The 16,547-nt window shown below is 49.0% G+C and overlaps 1 protein-coding gene across 4 annotated transcripts in view; it reads left to right on the forward strand.

Annotated features, from left to right (window-relative positions):
• LOC137341549 (ATP-binding cassette sub-family C member 9-like) overlaps positions 1-16,547 on the forward strand; it is a 156,099-nt gene that overhangs the window by 103,864 nt on the left and 35,688 nt on the right. For all 4 annotated transcript variants that reach the window (XM_068004726.1, XM_068004723.1, XM_068004724.1 and 1 more), the window contains 2 exons: positions 315-559; positions 11,386-11,543. In XM_068004726.1, coding sequence (XP_067860827.1) covers positions 315-559; positions 11,386-11,543 — 403 coding nt within the window. The remainder of the gene's footprint in view (positions 1-314; positions 560-11,385; positions 11,544-16,547) is intronic.

The raw sequence follows: 16,547 nt of genomic DNA on the forward strand, positions 1-16,547 counted from the left end.
TATAAGATCAGTAGTGTTTGAAGAGAGTATTGTGTGTGATTGTATAAATATTAATCATATCTATGTGAAATTTTCCTTCTCTTTCTGCACTATTTTAAAGGTAATGTATTACAATTGAAATACTGTTAAATGATCTCTTTGTGCTTTTGCATTAGTTAACATTTCCAGCTTATAAAAAGTGCTCATTCACTGCTATATAATTATAAACTCCAGAGTACGGTACAGTGTGAAGTTAATCACTTGTATTCAAAACTTTGATGTAATATCCGCCGGAATGAATAATTTTCTTCTTTCGCTCATACCCCTGAGTATAGAGGAGGATGAAGAAGAAGATGATGAAGATAACATGTCAACAGTAATGAGGCTTCGGACAAAAATGCCTTGGCGAGCTTTCTGGAGATATCTGACCTCAGGAGGGTTCCTTCTGCTCTTCTTGCTGATCGTGTCCAAGTTGCTAAACCATTCTGCCATGGTGGTCATTGACTATTGGCTGGCAAGGTGGACATCTGCGTGTATAAACCAAACATCGACAAAAGAAAACAGTACGTACACTGACCAGGTAGGAACCTGACTGAATAATGAAGTACTGTAAACATGGGATGACTCAATGGGAGCAGATTACCAGGGGGATTGGGTGGGTGGGCTCTACAAAAATAGCCAAGAGCCCGAATTAGCATTCTCCCTAAATGAAAATGTTAACAGCAACAACTTGTATTTATGTGCTGGAGTCTGCCGTCTGGGCATAGAACGGGCATTGTGAATTGGCCATGCGTTACAGAAACCGCCCAAAATGAAAATCGGGTGGTTTCTGTAACGGGTGGGCAATGTGCAAACGCCACTTTCACGCCCGGGCAGCAAGTTGAAAATCTACCCCAGTGCCTTTCACATAGAAAAACATCCCAAAGCATTTTGCACAGGCATAAGGAAGATGGACACCGAGCTGAAGAAGGAGAGATTAGGAAGTGTTAACCAAAGCTTGGCCAAAAATGTGGCTTTTAAGTATGGTCTTTATGGAGGAGAGGGAAGTGGTGAGCTGCGGGGGTTTAGGGAGGAAATTCCAGACTTATTAATTTTATACATGGATATTTATCTATTTTCCCCATAAATCAGGACTATTTAGAAATTGTAAGATCTTGGTTTTAACTTCTCCAAGTTAATAGTTCAGGGACTAAATGTCCCTTAAAAATGTTTATAACGATCTGGCCTGGGTCTGAATTCTGCCCAGGCAGATGAGATGAAAGTCTCACTATTTGATGGATCCTAAGTGAAATGGGTTGAGCATCCTCGGGAGATGGATACAAGTTTGCAGCACAAAACAATCCTATAATTCTCCATTAACGGTATTTTAGAATTCTCACTATGCGAGTGCATAACAATGGCTGATGTTCAAAATGGTGATGAAGCACATTGCTCAGTCAGATTTCACCAAACGGTTCACGCCGTGTCTGAACTGTGCTATACCTGAGCTGGGAACACCTGATGGTGACAGATGAAACACAAAGTATCGGGGTGGAAATTTGCCACGTGCGGCACTGTGAAACAGGCAGTATCGTATCAGCCATCTGTTATACTCCTCGCCCGATATACAGTTCTATTGAAGTCATTATTTTCCATTGCTTCGATGAACACAAAATTGGCCCCAAAGTATTTATATTAAAACAGGAGTCTAATGTATCACAGACTGTGCAGACCCAGTAGGGGGTCGTTCTCACCTTCACTGCTTGGATGTAATGGGGTGAAGCGGATCGTCTGCCTGTTATAGTAATGAAAATCTATGAGTTCTGTAACTGGGGGGGAGGGTCAGTCCGTTCCACCAGTTTACTGTTCTGGTGGTGACGTTTAAAATGACCCCCAAGGTGTCCTGCACCACTGGATGGGACATGTGTAAGAATGTGATTAAATAAGACTAAGAGTTTAAACTCTTCGTGACAAGGGCATCATCTTATTAAAGTTAAGTGTAAGTTTGGGACTGAATGCACAGTAGATATTGGGATAGATTTTGACTTTGTGCAATAGTGTAAAATGGGTGATAGTGAGTCGGCAGCCCTTTTCACATCTCTCCTGATTTTTATTTTCATTGACTTCAAATGTGTCCGCATGGTCATTCTCTGGTGTGTTTGCAGAAATAGTTGGTGGCATCTCGACAGGTGTGGTCAAACAGGCAAAGTTGGCTCCTGAACACCAGGACATGTCTTCTTTCATGCAGTGCCATGTATAACATGGCATGCTGTGATTGAGTGCTTCGAAAGATTCTTCCAGCAGAACAATTAGTCAGGCCTTCACATCACATAGCGATGCCACCAAGGGTCTGCTGGCACGGTCTCCTTTGGGAGACCACCAATACAGCGACCGCTGGTTTCAGTTAGTTTCCTGCCCTGCCGGTGGCAGTGTGAGGCCATGGCGTATTTAACCGATGGGTCTGATTAACATGGTGCTGGTGCAGAACAGGTGGGAACTGGGCAGGAAGCAGTTGCTGGCCTCTGGAATATTGGGTGGCCCTTGGCCACCTGCTGGCACTCAGGTATGTATGGTGAAGGTTGTTTTGGGGGGTGGGGGGGACTCCTGTGGGAGGGAAGGGGCAGAGTGTGGGGCGGGAGTGGGGCGGCTTAAACCTTCTGGTGGGGCCCAAAATGCACTCCTGCTCCTCATGGCCCCACAAGAGAAAATAACAAACTTACCTGGAGGCCTCTTCAGCTCTCCGATCCTCTTCATGCTGATTTTGACCTGGCACAATGGCCGCGGTGGCTTCCCCGCCCAGGCCAGAGTAAGAATCGCTGTTGGCCGCCGATGACCCCATCGGACCTCAGTTAGCATATCTGAATTAGGACCCCGCCAGCTTTGGGCGGGCGGCTTAGCCGCCTGTCCAGAAGCGCCCGTTAAAATCGGAAACATGGCTTTCTGGCGGGTAAGTAAACCCAGGCATTTTCCGCTGGGTGGGTGGGGTTAAAATGTCCCCCCAGCTTCTAGGTGTGATTATAGTTCTCATTCCCTAGTTTGTCCTGTTTGAATTCCGTGGATCAGGAAGTTTGGAAAGGGCTGGTTATAGCATTGCTTCAGTATTGAGGGTGAATCCGAAATGAGAAGATGAAGATCCGTTACTATCAGCAGCTTGGGATATATGGAATTAATGGGAACTTTATGTATGATCCACAAGGCTCCATGGTACACCCCTATGTGGCCCATCAAGGCATACATCGTGTGGACACCCTGTTTTAAGGTGTTTCAGTTTGAGAAGAAATATATCGTATTCTTGGAAGACACTCAATGGAAATTAAGTGTACATTAATCTTCTGTTACAAATTAAAGTACAAGTGTTTTAGAAATAATTATGGAATTTCCACGAATGATTAATAACCTGACAACCCAGGCAACATTGTGCATTCTCGAATTTGACAGAATGTTAAACAAGTTCTGTACAATTTTAATGGTTACGTCTCACAGATAACCTGATAGGACTGTTTATAAAAGACAGGCAAAGTAGACCGATCCTGGAGACATTATTAACCGATCCTGGAGACATTATTAATCAACTAATGTATTGAACCTATTCTATAGCTGACATTCAAAACATTGGGTGAAGGGGCCTGGGTGATTCAGTGGACAAGAGCGGTGGGGGTGAATTTTCACGGCGGTGGGGAGGGGTTCTTCCACTAGACTGCCGGTTCTGCTGCTGGTTGACTGTCAAACACCTGGAATTAAACGAGAATCTCACTCAGTTGCCGCTAGATGTGAGTTTACTGGGCTTTAATGCCACAATTGGGTACGATATATAATCATCCTGACGCCCTCACCTCACGTGCATTTCAAGTTGCTGCCATCCTCTGATCCCTTCCTGACTGTGTTGCATTGTCCTTGGGGCGGGTCAACATATCTTCAGAGTTCAGATCACAAAATAGATACAGATGATCCAAGGCCGCAGGACCCATCTTAGCTCGAAAACTTCCTCATATCTGCCCTGAATTTGCCTTTAGTTTGACCCCCATGTCCTCTTCACATGGTTTAGTTGAAGTGGTGATTTATACCGTTGCTAACTTGTATACCTCTATAAGAACATTTCCTGGTCGCCCTCTCTCAAGGTTGTAAAGCTTGTTTTTTCACTACCTTTCTTTTTAGCTCAAGCCACTGATGATAGGGATCAATCTTGTGGGTTTTCTCTGACTCGTTTCCAGGGCTGCAATGTCTCCCATGTGTCTCACTGTGTGCAGGATGGTCAGTGGAAATTGCACGCATCAGGGTTTCTAAGGACTGAGAAATCCATTTAAAGAAGATATAATGGCCCCAATATTAGCGTGGAGGCGGGGTGGGGGGGGGGGCGTGATTGGGTGGGTGAGTAGCCCGCCCAATAAAAGATGTCCATTTCGCACATGATCACGTGTCACTTGGAGGCACTTAATGTGGCTTCTGGGTTTGCCGTCCGAAAGCTGCGCAGCGGGCGGACTGCGCACCCGCATCACAGGCTGTCAGCTGGAGGAGCTCTGTTTAAAGGGGCAGTCCTCCAATGGCCGCTCTTGGAGCAAACACCCACACACCACAGTGGAGCAGCATAGGGGCAAGGCTGCTCCAAGATTCAGCGATGACTCACTCCAGGTGCTACTGGATGGGGTGAGGAGGAGGAGGGATGTGTTTTACCCGGCAGACGGGAGGAAGTGGCCTACCTCTGCCACCAAGAAGGCCTGACTCGAGGTGGCAGATGAGGTCACCAACAGCAGCAACACCTCCCGCAACTGGGTCCAGTGCAGGAAGTGCTTCAATGACCTAACTAGGTCAGCTAAAGTGAGTACACTCACTGATGCTCCTACATTCCATCTTCCACATCACCAACCCCACTCCCCAACTCATTCTGCACTGCCAATACTACTCTATCATATCACTCCCCACACCCATTTAAGGCTCATCCTCAACTTACCTGTACATCCTCAGCACTTCCTCACCTCCCCAATACTCACCCCACCACTATCACTCAACCCAATCCTCATGCAATATCATGGCTCTGTCTCATACTCACACTCTGATGCATCTCTTCCAGGGTCAGCCTCACCCAAACCAATGCATTCATCGGTTGGCCACGTCACCATCACTCACTCAGGCATCTGTACTTTTTCCCCTTATAAAAGAGAACCCATAACGCACGGGAGAGGACAAGGACCAGAGGGGGGGGCTACAACAAATCATCATCCTCACAGACGCGGAGCAGGAGGCGTTGGACTCAGCCGAACCCTCGAGTACCTGTCCGTCAGGGATGCCGAGACTGGCACTCCACAAACTTCTGGTGACATAACTTTAACATTCAGCACACACAATATGAATTGATAACATGCCTTGCCAGCTTCAGCACCTCAGTATGCTCATCGCAACATGACACATCTCACATCTTTGATCATGCTTAATATTGCCTTCTGTTCTCTTACAGGGCCTTCAGCAACCGCTGTGACGTCAGAGGGCAATTCCTCAGAGAACCTGCCAGCCTCTGAGGGTGCACCGTCACATCTGAGTGAGCCATCCACCAGCGCAGATACTCACACCTCGGTGGGTCCTAGTCCTCAGTTAGTTGGGTTGGTGAGATACTACACACAAGTGAGCACGAGCAGACACTGGTGGCAGGAGCAGCTGCGGAGAGTCCGTGTGGGTGGGAGCACTCTTCTCCAGGCTCTGCTCAGCTGGACACAGATGCTGAACGCTGGGGGCCATCCTTTAAAAGGAGAATGATCGAGGGACAGCAGCATATTTGTGAGGTGCTGGAACAAGTGCCACGTGCACTCTCCACAATCACGCATAGGATGGAGGAGTCCAACTCCTGCATGAGTGGAACGGTGGCACAGGTACGGGAGGGAATCTCTGAGATAGTGTCACGGGTAAGTGCGGGAATGTCTGCAATGGAGAGAAGGCTAGCCTCCATTGAGCTTCAAGCATTGCTCACAAATGAGTCCATTCAGGCCCTGACAACGGCTGTTCGGACTCAGTGAACAACATTCTGCCGCCTTAAACAGGCAGGCAGATAGATTAGCACTGGCCTTACAAGGCTTCACACATGTCCTCCTAACTGTTGTCCAACAGAGCGGTAGGAGTGATGTGGGCCTGGCCCAGGGGAGAGATGAAGGTGAAAGGGGACATGGAAGTGGGGACGCCACTCAAAATGCTCCCATGTCTCAACCAGTACCCGCAATGCTGCCTCCTCTCCAGGTGGCCGAGTCTGCCCATGCACAGGTGCAGGTGGAGCAGTCTTTTGAAGGGGCCCTCACAGGCACCAAAACCCAGAGGGCGTAGGCCCAAAGCATCTAATTGGTCAGGGCATGAACAAAAGCAACCTGCCACTACCTCCGCTGCAGCCACAGGGGATGCACCACGTAGAAGTAGTCGGAAGAGAAAGGCGAAGGTTTTGTAAGCACGAAGGGCATACACAAGGGTGTTTGACGCTTGGTCATGTTTTCTATTTATATTAGCTTTTAGTTAAACTCACATTAAATATTATTATTGTCACCACTACTGCCACGTCTTGGCCATTCTTGACTGGCTTCTGTAATCGGGCCCTTTCATTAGGTTCACCATGAACGGCGACACTAGATGCCGCCCATTGGGTCACTCTACAGTGGGTGTATGTGTAGTTGCAGGACTGTTTTGTGCAGGGAGGGGTAGGAGGGTGGTGCTGGTGTGGGCCCTGCTCTATCCAGGTGGTGTGAGGACTGGACTCTTCAAACTGTCTGATGTTAGGAGAACCATTCACATATCAATGACTCCCTGGCCTCATGAGAAGCCAGGTGAGCCGCTGCTCTGCCCATGGATTGCTCCTGCTCCTCCTCCTCCTCCTTCTCCGCCTCCTCCTCCTTTGCCTCCTCATCCTCCATGTGGGTGGCAGTTGTGGATGGGGCCTCCTCAAGCGGCACCCCTCCCTGTTGTTGCCCTCTGTGCTCTTGCGCAGGTGCCTGTGGTGCAGCACTGTGTTGTGGAGCTCCACGTGGTGGAGGTGGACGCCATGCCTGGCGAGGCTGGTGATGTTGCTCGTTCTCAGATGTGGTGGTGAATGCAGCCTTGGCGCCCCCCCCCACCCCCCCATCCTGACGGTGTGAGTTTAAGAGGTCCGCAAAGTAGGTAATTATGTTTGCACAGCAGAGTTTTGGGTGGAAAGTAAGAATTTTCAGTGCAAATACAAAGATCTTGCAGCCAAAACTTTGCCTGAAATAACAGAGTGCCCTGCTGCAATAAGTGACCTTTTCTCCCCATCTGTCAAATAAGCATTTGAATGTCTCACTGGCTGCTGGCCGAAACACGTCTATTGCAACATGGAGTGTTTCCCACAACACGGGAAAGACGCTGAGGATGCTTCAAAATCGCACCCCTACCAAAATGTGGAGAAAATTAAGTACCTCAAGTACTTAAATTACCTCAACAACTGTGTAAATGATCATCCCGCCGGCTTTAATTACCGGTGGGACTTCCGCATTCAGGAGGTGCGCACGCACCCAGACGCGTCAATGGGGAACCCGGAAGTCTGCGGGTTGGAGCTGGGCTCCGAACCCGAATGGGATTTCCCAGATTTTCGGAGCCCCCAATGCACCCGCTACTTCACTGGAAAATCGAGCCCAATATGCCAGTCTAGGCTCAGTTGGTAGCACTCTCGCCTCCGAGTCAGAAGGTTGTGGGTTCAAGTTCCACTCCAGAGACTTGAGCACAAAATCTAAGCTGACACCCCAGTACATTACTGAGGGAGGTGCCGTCTTTTGGATGTGATGTTAAACCACGATCCTCCCTGCCCCCTCAGATGGATGTAAAAGATCCCGTGGCACTCTTCGAAGGAGAGCAGGGGAGTTCTCCTGGTGTCCTGCCCAACATTCATCCCTCAAACAACGTCACTGAAACAGTTTAATTGGTCATTTATCTCATTGCTGTTTGTGGGATCTTGCTGTGTATAAATTGACTGCCACGTTTCCTACATTACAACAGTGACTACTTCCAAAGTACTGTAAAGCGCTTTGGGATGTCCTGAGGTCATGAAAGATGTTGTATAAATGCAAATTCTTTCTTTTTAACAGCCAGCAGAGTCTGACTGGCTGCACCCCCCAAGATGCTACCAACCATATCCGCAGGCATTGGAACACTTACACAATGACAATGGGGAACTGTCTTCTCAGGGTCCGCAGCGATCCAGAGGAAGACCTTCTACCATCTGACATAAGGACATGCCAGCACCTCCTTTATAAAAAGTTCATTCTCGGGAGGTGGGTGTCACTGGCAAATATTACCCTCCCTAGTTGCCCTGGGAAGGTGGCAATGGGCCTTCTACTGATGCAACTGAGTGTCTTGCTAGGCTACTTCAAGAATTAACCACATTGATGTGGGACTGGATTCACATATAGGCCAGACCAGGTAAGGACAGCAGGTTTCCTTCCTTAATGGACATTAGTGATCCAGTTGGGTTTTTACGTCAATCTGATAGCTTCATGGTCACTTTTACTGATACTAGCATTTTATTGCCAGATTTGTTTTTATTAAACTGAATTCAGTGGGATTTGAATTTATGTGCCCTGAATTACTAGTCCAGTAACACAACCATTAAACTACCAGGCATGCTGCAATGCTGACCTCTGGGGATGCTGTCCACCCAGCCCGCACCCACCTCATCCAGCTACTCCAGCAGCCACCAAACAGGTGGGGTCGACGACAAATTGAAATGCCTTTTGAGCCTTTTCCAAAGTCTAGAATAATTTCCGTCACTCTGTGCTGACACTTGCCTTTAATTCTCCTCATCCCTTTAAATTGCAATTTCTGCACCCACCACTAGCGTCCTCCCTGTACACGTCCAAATCTGCAACTGGAACAATGCGTAACAATGATAATGGGGTAGAACGTTGTCTTGCGGAGGTAGGGCACCGTGAGTGGTATCACATACACTGCCCGTTAGACGTCCTACCCGATATTTTGTTGAACTAGACAGTGGACAATGCGATACCCCACGTTGTGCGCTGCCTCCCCAAGACACATTTATATCCCAGTCAGTTGGCCTCGGGAAATTGGGTGCAAACAGCAGACTTCACTTTGGGTGAGCTTTGCATCCATTTCTCACCGTTTGGGGCTAAGCAACGTCTACATCGGAAAGTTAAAATGAATGGATGGGAAAATTGCGAGCAAGACGCCCATGACTTGTCTCGAAGCGCGGCCAACGGGCCTGGTGCCCCGTGGCGGCAATCACTCGGGAAACTGGCCCCATGAACTAGTACTGCATTAATGTTCCCTCCATCATAAGGTCAGAAATGGGGATGTTCGCTGATGATTGCACTGTGTTCAGTTCAATTCGCAACCCCTCAGACAATGAAGCAGTCCCTGCCCACATGCAGCAAGACCTGGACAACATCCAGGCTTGGGCTGATAAGTGGCAAGTAACATTCGTGCCAGGCAATGACCATGTCCAACAAGAGAGAGTCTAACCACCTCCCCTTGACATTCAACGGCATTACCATCGCCGAATCCCCCACCATCAACATCCTGGGGGTCACCATTGACCAGAAACTTAACTGGAGCAGCCATATAAATACTGTGGCTACAAGTGCAGGTCAGAGGCTGGGTACTCTGCGGCGAGTGACTCACCTCCTGACTCCCCAAAGCCTTTCCATCATCTACAAGGCACAAGTCAGGAGTGTGATGGAATATTCTCCACTTGCCTGGATGAGTGCAGCTCCAACAACACTCAAGAAGCTCGACACCATCCAGGATAAAGCAGACCGCTTGATTGGCACCCCATCCGCCACCCTAAACATTCACTCCCTTCATCACCGGCACACAGTGGCTGCAGTGTGTACCATCCACAAGATGCACTGCAGCAACTCGCCAAGGCTTCTTCGACAGCACCTCCCAAACCCGCGACCTCTACCACCGAGAAGGACAAGAGCAGCAGGCGCATGGGAACAACACCACCTGCACATTCCCCTCCAAGTCACACACCATCCCGACTTGGAAATATATCACCGTTCCTGGGTCAAAATCCTGGAACTCCCTTCCTAACAGCACTGTGGGAGAACCTTCACCACACGGACTGCAGCGGTTCAAGAAGGCGGCTCACCACCACCTTCTCAAGGGCAATTAGGGATGGGCAATAAATGCCGGCCTCGCCAGCGACGCCCACATCCCATGAACGAATAAACAAAAAAGATGGGTTAACTAGGACTAGTGCTTATCAGTTACTGCCATCTCCTCGACCTTGCTTGACTGCCTTCGGGATCAGAGTGGAATTTCCCAGAGTTTTTTTTTTCCTGACTTGGCGTACAGTTTCCTGCCTAGCTTTTTGCTTCTCCCAGGGGATTGTGTGAGTGGGAGGGATGGGTCTGATGCTGTGTGTGGAGGTTACACCGACGTCTGGATGGACGAGGTTAATGGACTGACTGGGCTTTTCCAGGCCCTTTCTGTATGCTCGTAATAATCAGGAAGTTTATTTCTATCCTGTGGACATTGAAGATCCCTTATGGTGCCGGACTCTGTTCTAACTTCAGAAAGGCAGCAGCATTCAGCTGACGTTCAGGTGTTTGTGATATTACATGTACATGAACGTCAGCTGAATGCTGCTGCCTTTCTGAAGTTAGAACAGAGTCCGGCACCATAAGGGATCTTCAATGTGGGAGAGTCCAAAACTCGAGGACATAAATATAAGATTGTCACTAATAAATCCAATAAGGAATTCAGGAGAAACTTCTTTACCCAGAGAGTGGCTAGAATGTGGAACTTGCTATCACACGGAGTGGTTGAGGCGAATGGCATAGATGCATTTAAGGGGAAGCTAGATAGGTACATGAGGGAGAAAGGAATAGAAGGATATGCTGATAAGGTGAGATAAAGTAAGGTGGGAGGAGGCGCATGTGGAGCATAAACACCGGCACACAGCTTTTAGGCTGAACAGCCTGTTTCTTGCTGGAAATTTTATGTATATAGATGTCTTTCCTTTATAATGGGAAATAATTAATATCTGTAAAAAAAAACAAAGAAAAATTGATCTGTTGAGTTAATATTCTGTGACGGGGAGAGAATCGCTTTGAATTTCTGATAGGCAGAGATTGTTGTCAGTATGAACATTTACTGCACTTGTAACAAATTGTATCTTCTATTTTAACAGAGATATTAACCCAATCATTGGAATAGTGCAGAGAGGAGTTTGATATGAGGGCATTTAGACATTTAATACGATAACATCACTGACAGTCATTTCTACCCTCTAAAATCAGCATGACAGTTTAGAGATTTTAGATTCTGATGATGATTTGAAAATTCCGAACTTAATTCTCCCACTGGATAATCAGATTGTCATGCTTACTGGTCAAGTTTAGCTGCTGAAGTGTCTGGATAATTCTGCTAATACTCTCTTTAACTACTTTGTAATTTCACAAACTCTTTCTATCTATTTAGGCTGACCAAAATTACTACAAAGTGTGGTTCAGCATCCTGTGCAGTGTGGGGATCGTGCTGTGCCTCATCACATCTCTAACTGTGGAATGGATGGGCCTAACGGCGGCCAAAAACCTCCACCGTAATCTCCTAAACAAGATCATTTTAGCACCAGTGAGGTAAGCTGCAGCCTAGTCGTGAATTTTTTTTAATGAAATGCCACCAATGGAGCTATAACAACAACTTGCATTTTTCTAGCGCCTAAAACGTCCCAAGGTGCTTCACAGGAGCAATTATCAAACAAAATTTGACACCGAGCCACATAATGAGATATTAGGACAGGTGACCAACAACTTGGTCAAAGAGGTAGGTTTTAAGGAGGAGAGAAAGGTAGAGGCAGAGAGGTTTAGGGAGGGAATTCCAGAGCTTAGGACTTAGGCAGCTGAAGGCATGGCCGCCAATGGTGGGGCAAAGGAAGTCGATGATGCTCAAGAGGCCAGAAGAGGGTTGTAGGGCTGGAGGAGGTTACAGAGATAGCTATCTGCTTGGTGAAGCAGAATCTTTTTCGCTCATCTACACCTGACCATCCAAGTTAATGACATTCTTCGGAACATGGCTCCGAACACCTTGCTCCTCCTGCTGTGTCCTGCTGATATCCCACATCGATTTTTAACAAGGAAGATAAACTGAGTGTATTGACTGGGCGCCATTGTTATCACATGTTACTAATCTGCTTCCAACCTTTATAAATCTGCACTTCGCTTTGTGATTATGAAGAGGTTAAGCACTCTGATTTTACTTGCTTGTCCTTTTGTTTTGAGTTTTTGCTCTCTCCCTCTTTTCAGGATGTCTATACCATGTCCCATGTTCCAACCAAGAGAGTGTTTTCAAGATGGTCACTACATTGTGCCCTGTTCACCTCTCCTCCCTTTGGGGATGGGTTGTGCCCCTCCTGTAATGTTGTGACTACCCAGCTGAAATTGGAAACTTGTGTGTGTGGGGAATGAGAGGAACATTGTGACATCAAGGGATGAAATAAAGAAAGAAAAAACCTTGCATTTCCAACTCCATTATCACTGTATTATGTGACTACCAGGATAGTAAAAAGGGAATGTGATAGACCTTGGACTTTTCTCGTCTAGCTATTCCTATGTTCCTATTTGCATGATGCCTTGTCACATCTCTGAGCAAACTGTTTCATGTACAGTGAACTACTTTGAAATGCAGAGACAAAGAGTAATGTAAAGAAAAACCAGGTAATTCTATTTTTGAAGGAATTTTAGCTCGGATCACTGGGAGTACACCCTGCTTTTCTTCAAATACTTCTTTAACAACCACCTTTATAACAGGCAGACAGGACCTCGGTTTAACATCTCATCTCAAGCATGACACCTCCACAATGCAACACGCCCACGAGCAGTGCACCCGAGGTGTCCCAGTCCATGAGCAGTGCACCCGAGGTGTCCCAGTCCATGAGCAGTGCACCCGAGGTGTCCCAGTCCATGAGCAGTGCACCCAAGGTATCCCAGTCCACGAGCAGTGCACCCAAGGTATCCCGACCCAGAATCAGTGCACCCAAAGTGTCCTGGCCCAGAATCAGTGCACCCGAGGCGTCCCAGCCCAGAATCAGTGCACCCAAAGCATCCCGGCCCAGAATCAATGCACCCAAAGCGTCCCGGCCCAGAATCAGTGCACCCGAGGCATCCCGGCCCAGAATCAGTGCACCCAAATTGTCCAGGCCCAGAATCAGTGCACCCGAGGCGTCCCGGCCCAGAATCAGTGCACCCGAGGCATCCCGGCCCAGAATCAGTGCACCCAAATTGTCCAGGCCCAGAATCAGTGCACCCGAGGCGTCCCGGCCTGGAATCAGTGCACCCGAGGCGTCCCGGCCCAGGAGCACTGGTATTTCTTGTCCTGGACCAATAATGGTAAAATTGCTATCCTCCCATTTCCCCTGACCTTTGCTCCTGGGGAAGTAGACGTCTCCACTGAGTACAAAGGTCAGTAAAATGAATTCCACCATTTTTAAACATGGTGGGGGGGGGGGGGTAACGTTCAAATTTGGCGGGGGGCCGAATACCAGTGGGAGCAGATCGGTCACCCGTTATACACCCTACCCCCCCCAACCCCGAGTGGGTGGCTGATCCTTGGCCGCCAGTTTCCTGCCTCCGGCAACGTTGAAAATTTCCCCCAGTAATTTGGAACATTCAGAGTGAGTTAAATCCGAAAGCAGAAGCAGGGGCACTGATTCTGGGCCGGGACACCTCGGCTACACTGCTCGTGGGCTTGGGACACCTCGGCTGCACTGCTCGTGGGCTTGGGACACCTCGGGTGCACTGCTCGTGGGCTTGGGACACCTCGGGTGCACTGCTCGTGGGCTTGGGACACCTCGGGTGCACTGATTCTGGGCCGGGACACCTCGGCTGCACTGCTCGTGGGCTGGGACACCTCGGCTGCACTGCTCGTGGGCTTGGGACACCTCGGGTGCACTGCTCGTGGGCTTGGGACACCTCGGGTGCACTGCTCGTGGGCTTGGGACACCTCGGCTGCACTGCTCGTGGGCTTGGGACACTTCGGGTGCACTGCTCGTGGGCTTGGGACACCTCGGGTGCACTGCTCGTGGGCTTGGGACACCTCGGGTGCACTGCTCGTGGGCTGGGACACCTCGGGTGCACTGCTCGTGGGCTTGGGACACCTCGGGTGCACTGCTCGTGGGCTGGGACACCTCGGCTGCACTGCTCGTGGGCTTGGGACACCTCGGCTGCACTGCTCGTGGGCTTGGGACACTTCGGGTGCACTGCTCGTGGGCTTGGGACACCTCGGGTGCACTGCTCGTGGGCTTGGGACACCTCGGGTGCACTGCTCGTGGGCTTGGGACACCTCGGGTGCACTGCTCGTGGGCTTGGGACACCTCGGGTGCACTGCTCGTGGGCTGGGACACCTCGGTTGCACTGCTCGTGGGCTGGGACACCTCGGGTGCACTGCTCGTGGGCTGGGACACCTCTGGTGCACTGCTCGTGGGCTGGGACACCTCGGGTGCACTGCTCATGGGCTTGGGACACCTCGGGTGCACTGCTTGTGGGCTTGGGACACCTCGGGTGCACTGCTCGTGGGCTTGGGACACCTCGGGTGCACTGCTCGTGGGCTTGGGACACCTCGGGTGCACTGCTCGTGGGCTGGGACACCTCCGGTGCACTGCTTGTGGGCTTGGGACACCTCGGGTGCACTGCTCGTGGGCTTGGGACACCTCGGGTGCACTGCTCGTGGGCTTGGGACACCTCGGGTGCACTGCTCGTGGGCTTGGGACACCTCGGGTGCACTGCTCGTGGGCTTGGGACATTTCTGGTGCACTGCTCGTGGGCTTGGGACACTTCGGTTGCACTGCTCGTGGGCTGGGACACCTCTGTTGCACTGCTCGTGATTTCCGGTTGAACCTCTTGCTGCGGAGAGTAATTGGTTTGGCAGGACACACTGGAATAAGTATCGAAGAATCCTTCACCACAGCAGCTCCAGGCCAAACTTTGCGAGGCTTAAATTGACGTCCAAGTTTCTGTCAGTTTTACAAACCGCTGTGCTTCATGCAATGTTTGAAAGTAGGAATTGCGTCAAGATCTCTTCAGTGGAAAACTTTGTGGTTTTCTCCATCCACTTTTCATCTAAACTTAAATTACGTTGATTTATTCTCGCCCCAAATTCTATCAGCCAGAGTCTCTGTCAATATGCTTCTTAGTTAACAGTAACGACTTGATAAAAGGTCATTTTAATTTGTGGCATGCCAGCAGAGCAATTTTGTCAAATTTAAAATCCTAACGGCATGGGAACATGGGAACAGGAGGAGGCCATTCAGCCCCTTGAGCCTGTTCCGCCACTCAATTAGATCGTGGCTGATTTGTATCTTAACTTCCTTTATCCACCTTGGTTCGGTAACCCTTAGTACCCTTGCCTAACAAAAATCTATCAATCTCAGTTTTTACATTTTAAATTGACCCCCAGCCTCAACAGCTTTTTGGAGGAACACATTTCCAGATTTCCACTCCCCTTTGTGTGAAGAAGTGCTTCCTGACATCACCCCTGAACGGCCTAGCTCTAATTTTAAGGTTATGCCCCCTTGTTCTGGACTCTCCACCAATGGAAATAGTGCCTCACTATTTACTCTATCAAATCCTATCTATCAGCAACACAGCTTGAGCTGTTAGAGAATTTTTTTTTTTCTTTAGGAATTACCAAACCCTCTGCAGCATCAAGTTATGGCTGAGTGGGGCTGCAAAGCTTTGGAACATTGGGATCTTGATTCCTGCTAAGGCTAAACCCATTGGAGCCTGTGCCCAGAGAGCATTGAAACTGCACAGGCAACCTGAGGGACCTTTATCACATGCAGCACAACCAACAAGAATACATGATACCATACAGAGTATATGGTACAATACAGAATACACGATACAGTACAGAATATATGGGACTTGCAGATACATATATTGAACGTGTACGCAGCTTTATATATGTAAGTGGTATGGCCCTATGCTCTGGAATTTCCTCCCTAAATCTCTCTGCCTTTCCACCTCTCTCCTCCTTTAAGACCCTCCTTAAAACCTACCTCTTTGACCAAGCTTTTGGTCACCGCTCTTAAAGTCTAATTCTTTGGTTCGGTGTCAATTTTTGGCTGTTTACTCTCCTGTGAAACGTCTAGGGGCATTTTACTACGTTACTGGGGCAAGTTGTTGTTGTTGTTATTGCTCATAGAGTAATAAAAATAAATCATTTTTGACGGTTTGCTTGCTGAAATAACAGTAGCAAAAGACTGCACCACTGAGATGAGGCTGGGGGAGTTGAGGGGGGGGGGGGGGGGGGGGTTGAAAATTGCTTACGGCTCATTGTTGGCACACACCTTGGAGATAGGAGGCCTCCCCGAACTTGGCCCACGGGCCTCATTATCAATATTTGGGCGATCCAAAGACAGCTCGAGCGCACACTTGACAAGGGTGAATGTCGCCAAGTTGCTTGCCTCGCTGGCAGTGGCCCGAAGGTAAGTCCCGCAAGGGAAGGGGTAGAGGGCAACGTGGGGGAGGGGAGGACTCTGGAGTTGGGAGAGAACTCCTACCCCTCCTGAACACTTTTTAAAAAATGTCTTTAATCAAACTTAACCGTTTGTTGGTGGCTACTGCTTAGGCCGCTGAAGAATCCTG

Source organism: Heptranchias perlo, chromosome 24, assembly GCF_035084215.1.
Source record: "Heptranchias perlo isolate sHepPer1 chromosome 24, sHepPer1.hap1, whole genome shotgun sequence".
In the NCBI taxonomy this organism is placed as follows: domain Eukaryota; kingdom Metazoa; phylum Chordata; class Chondrichthyes; order Hexanchiformes; family Hexanchidae; genus Heptranchias; species Heptranchias perlo.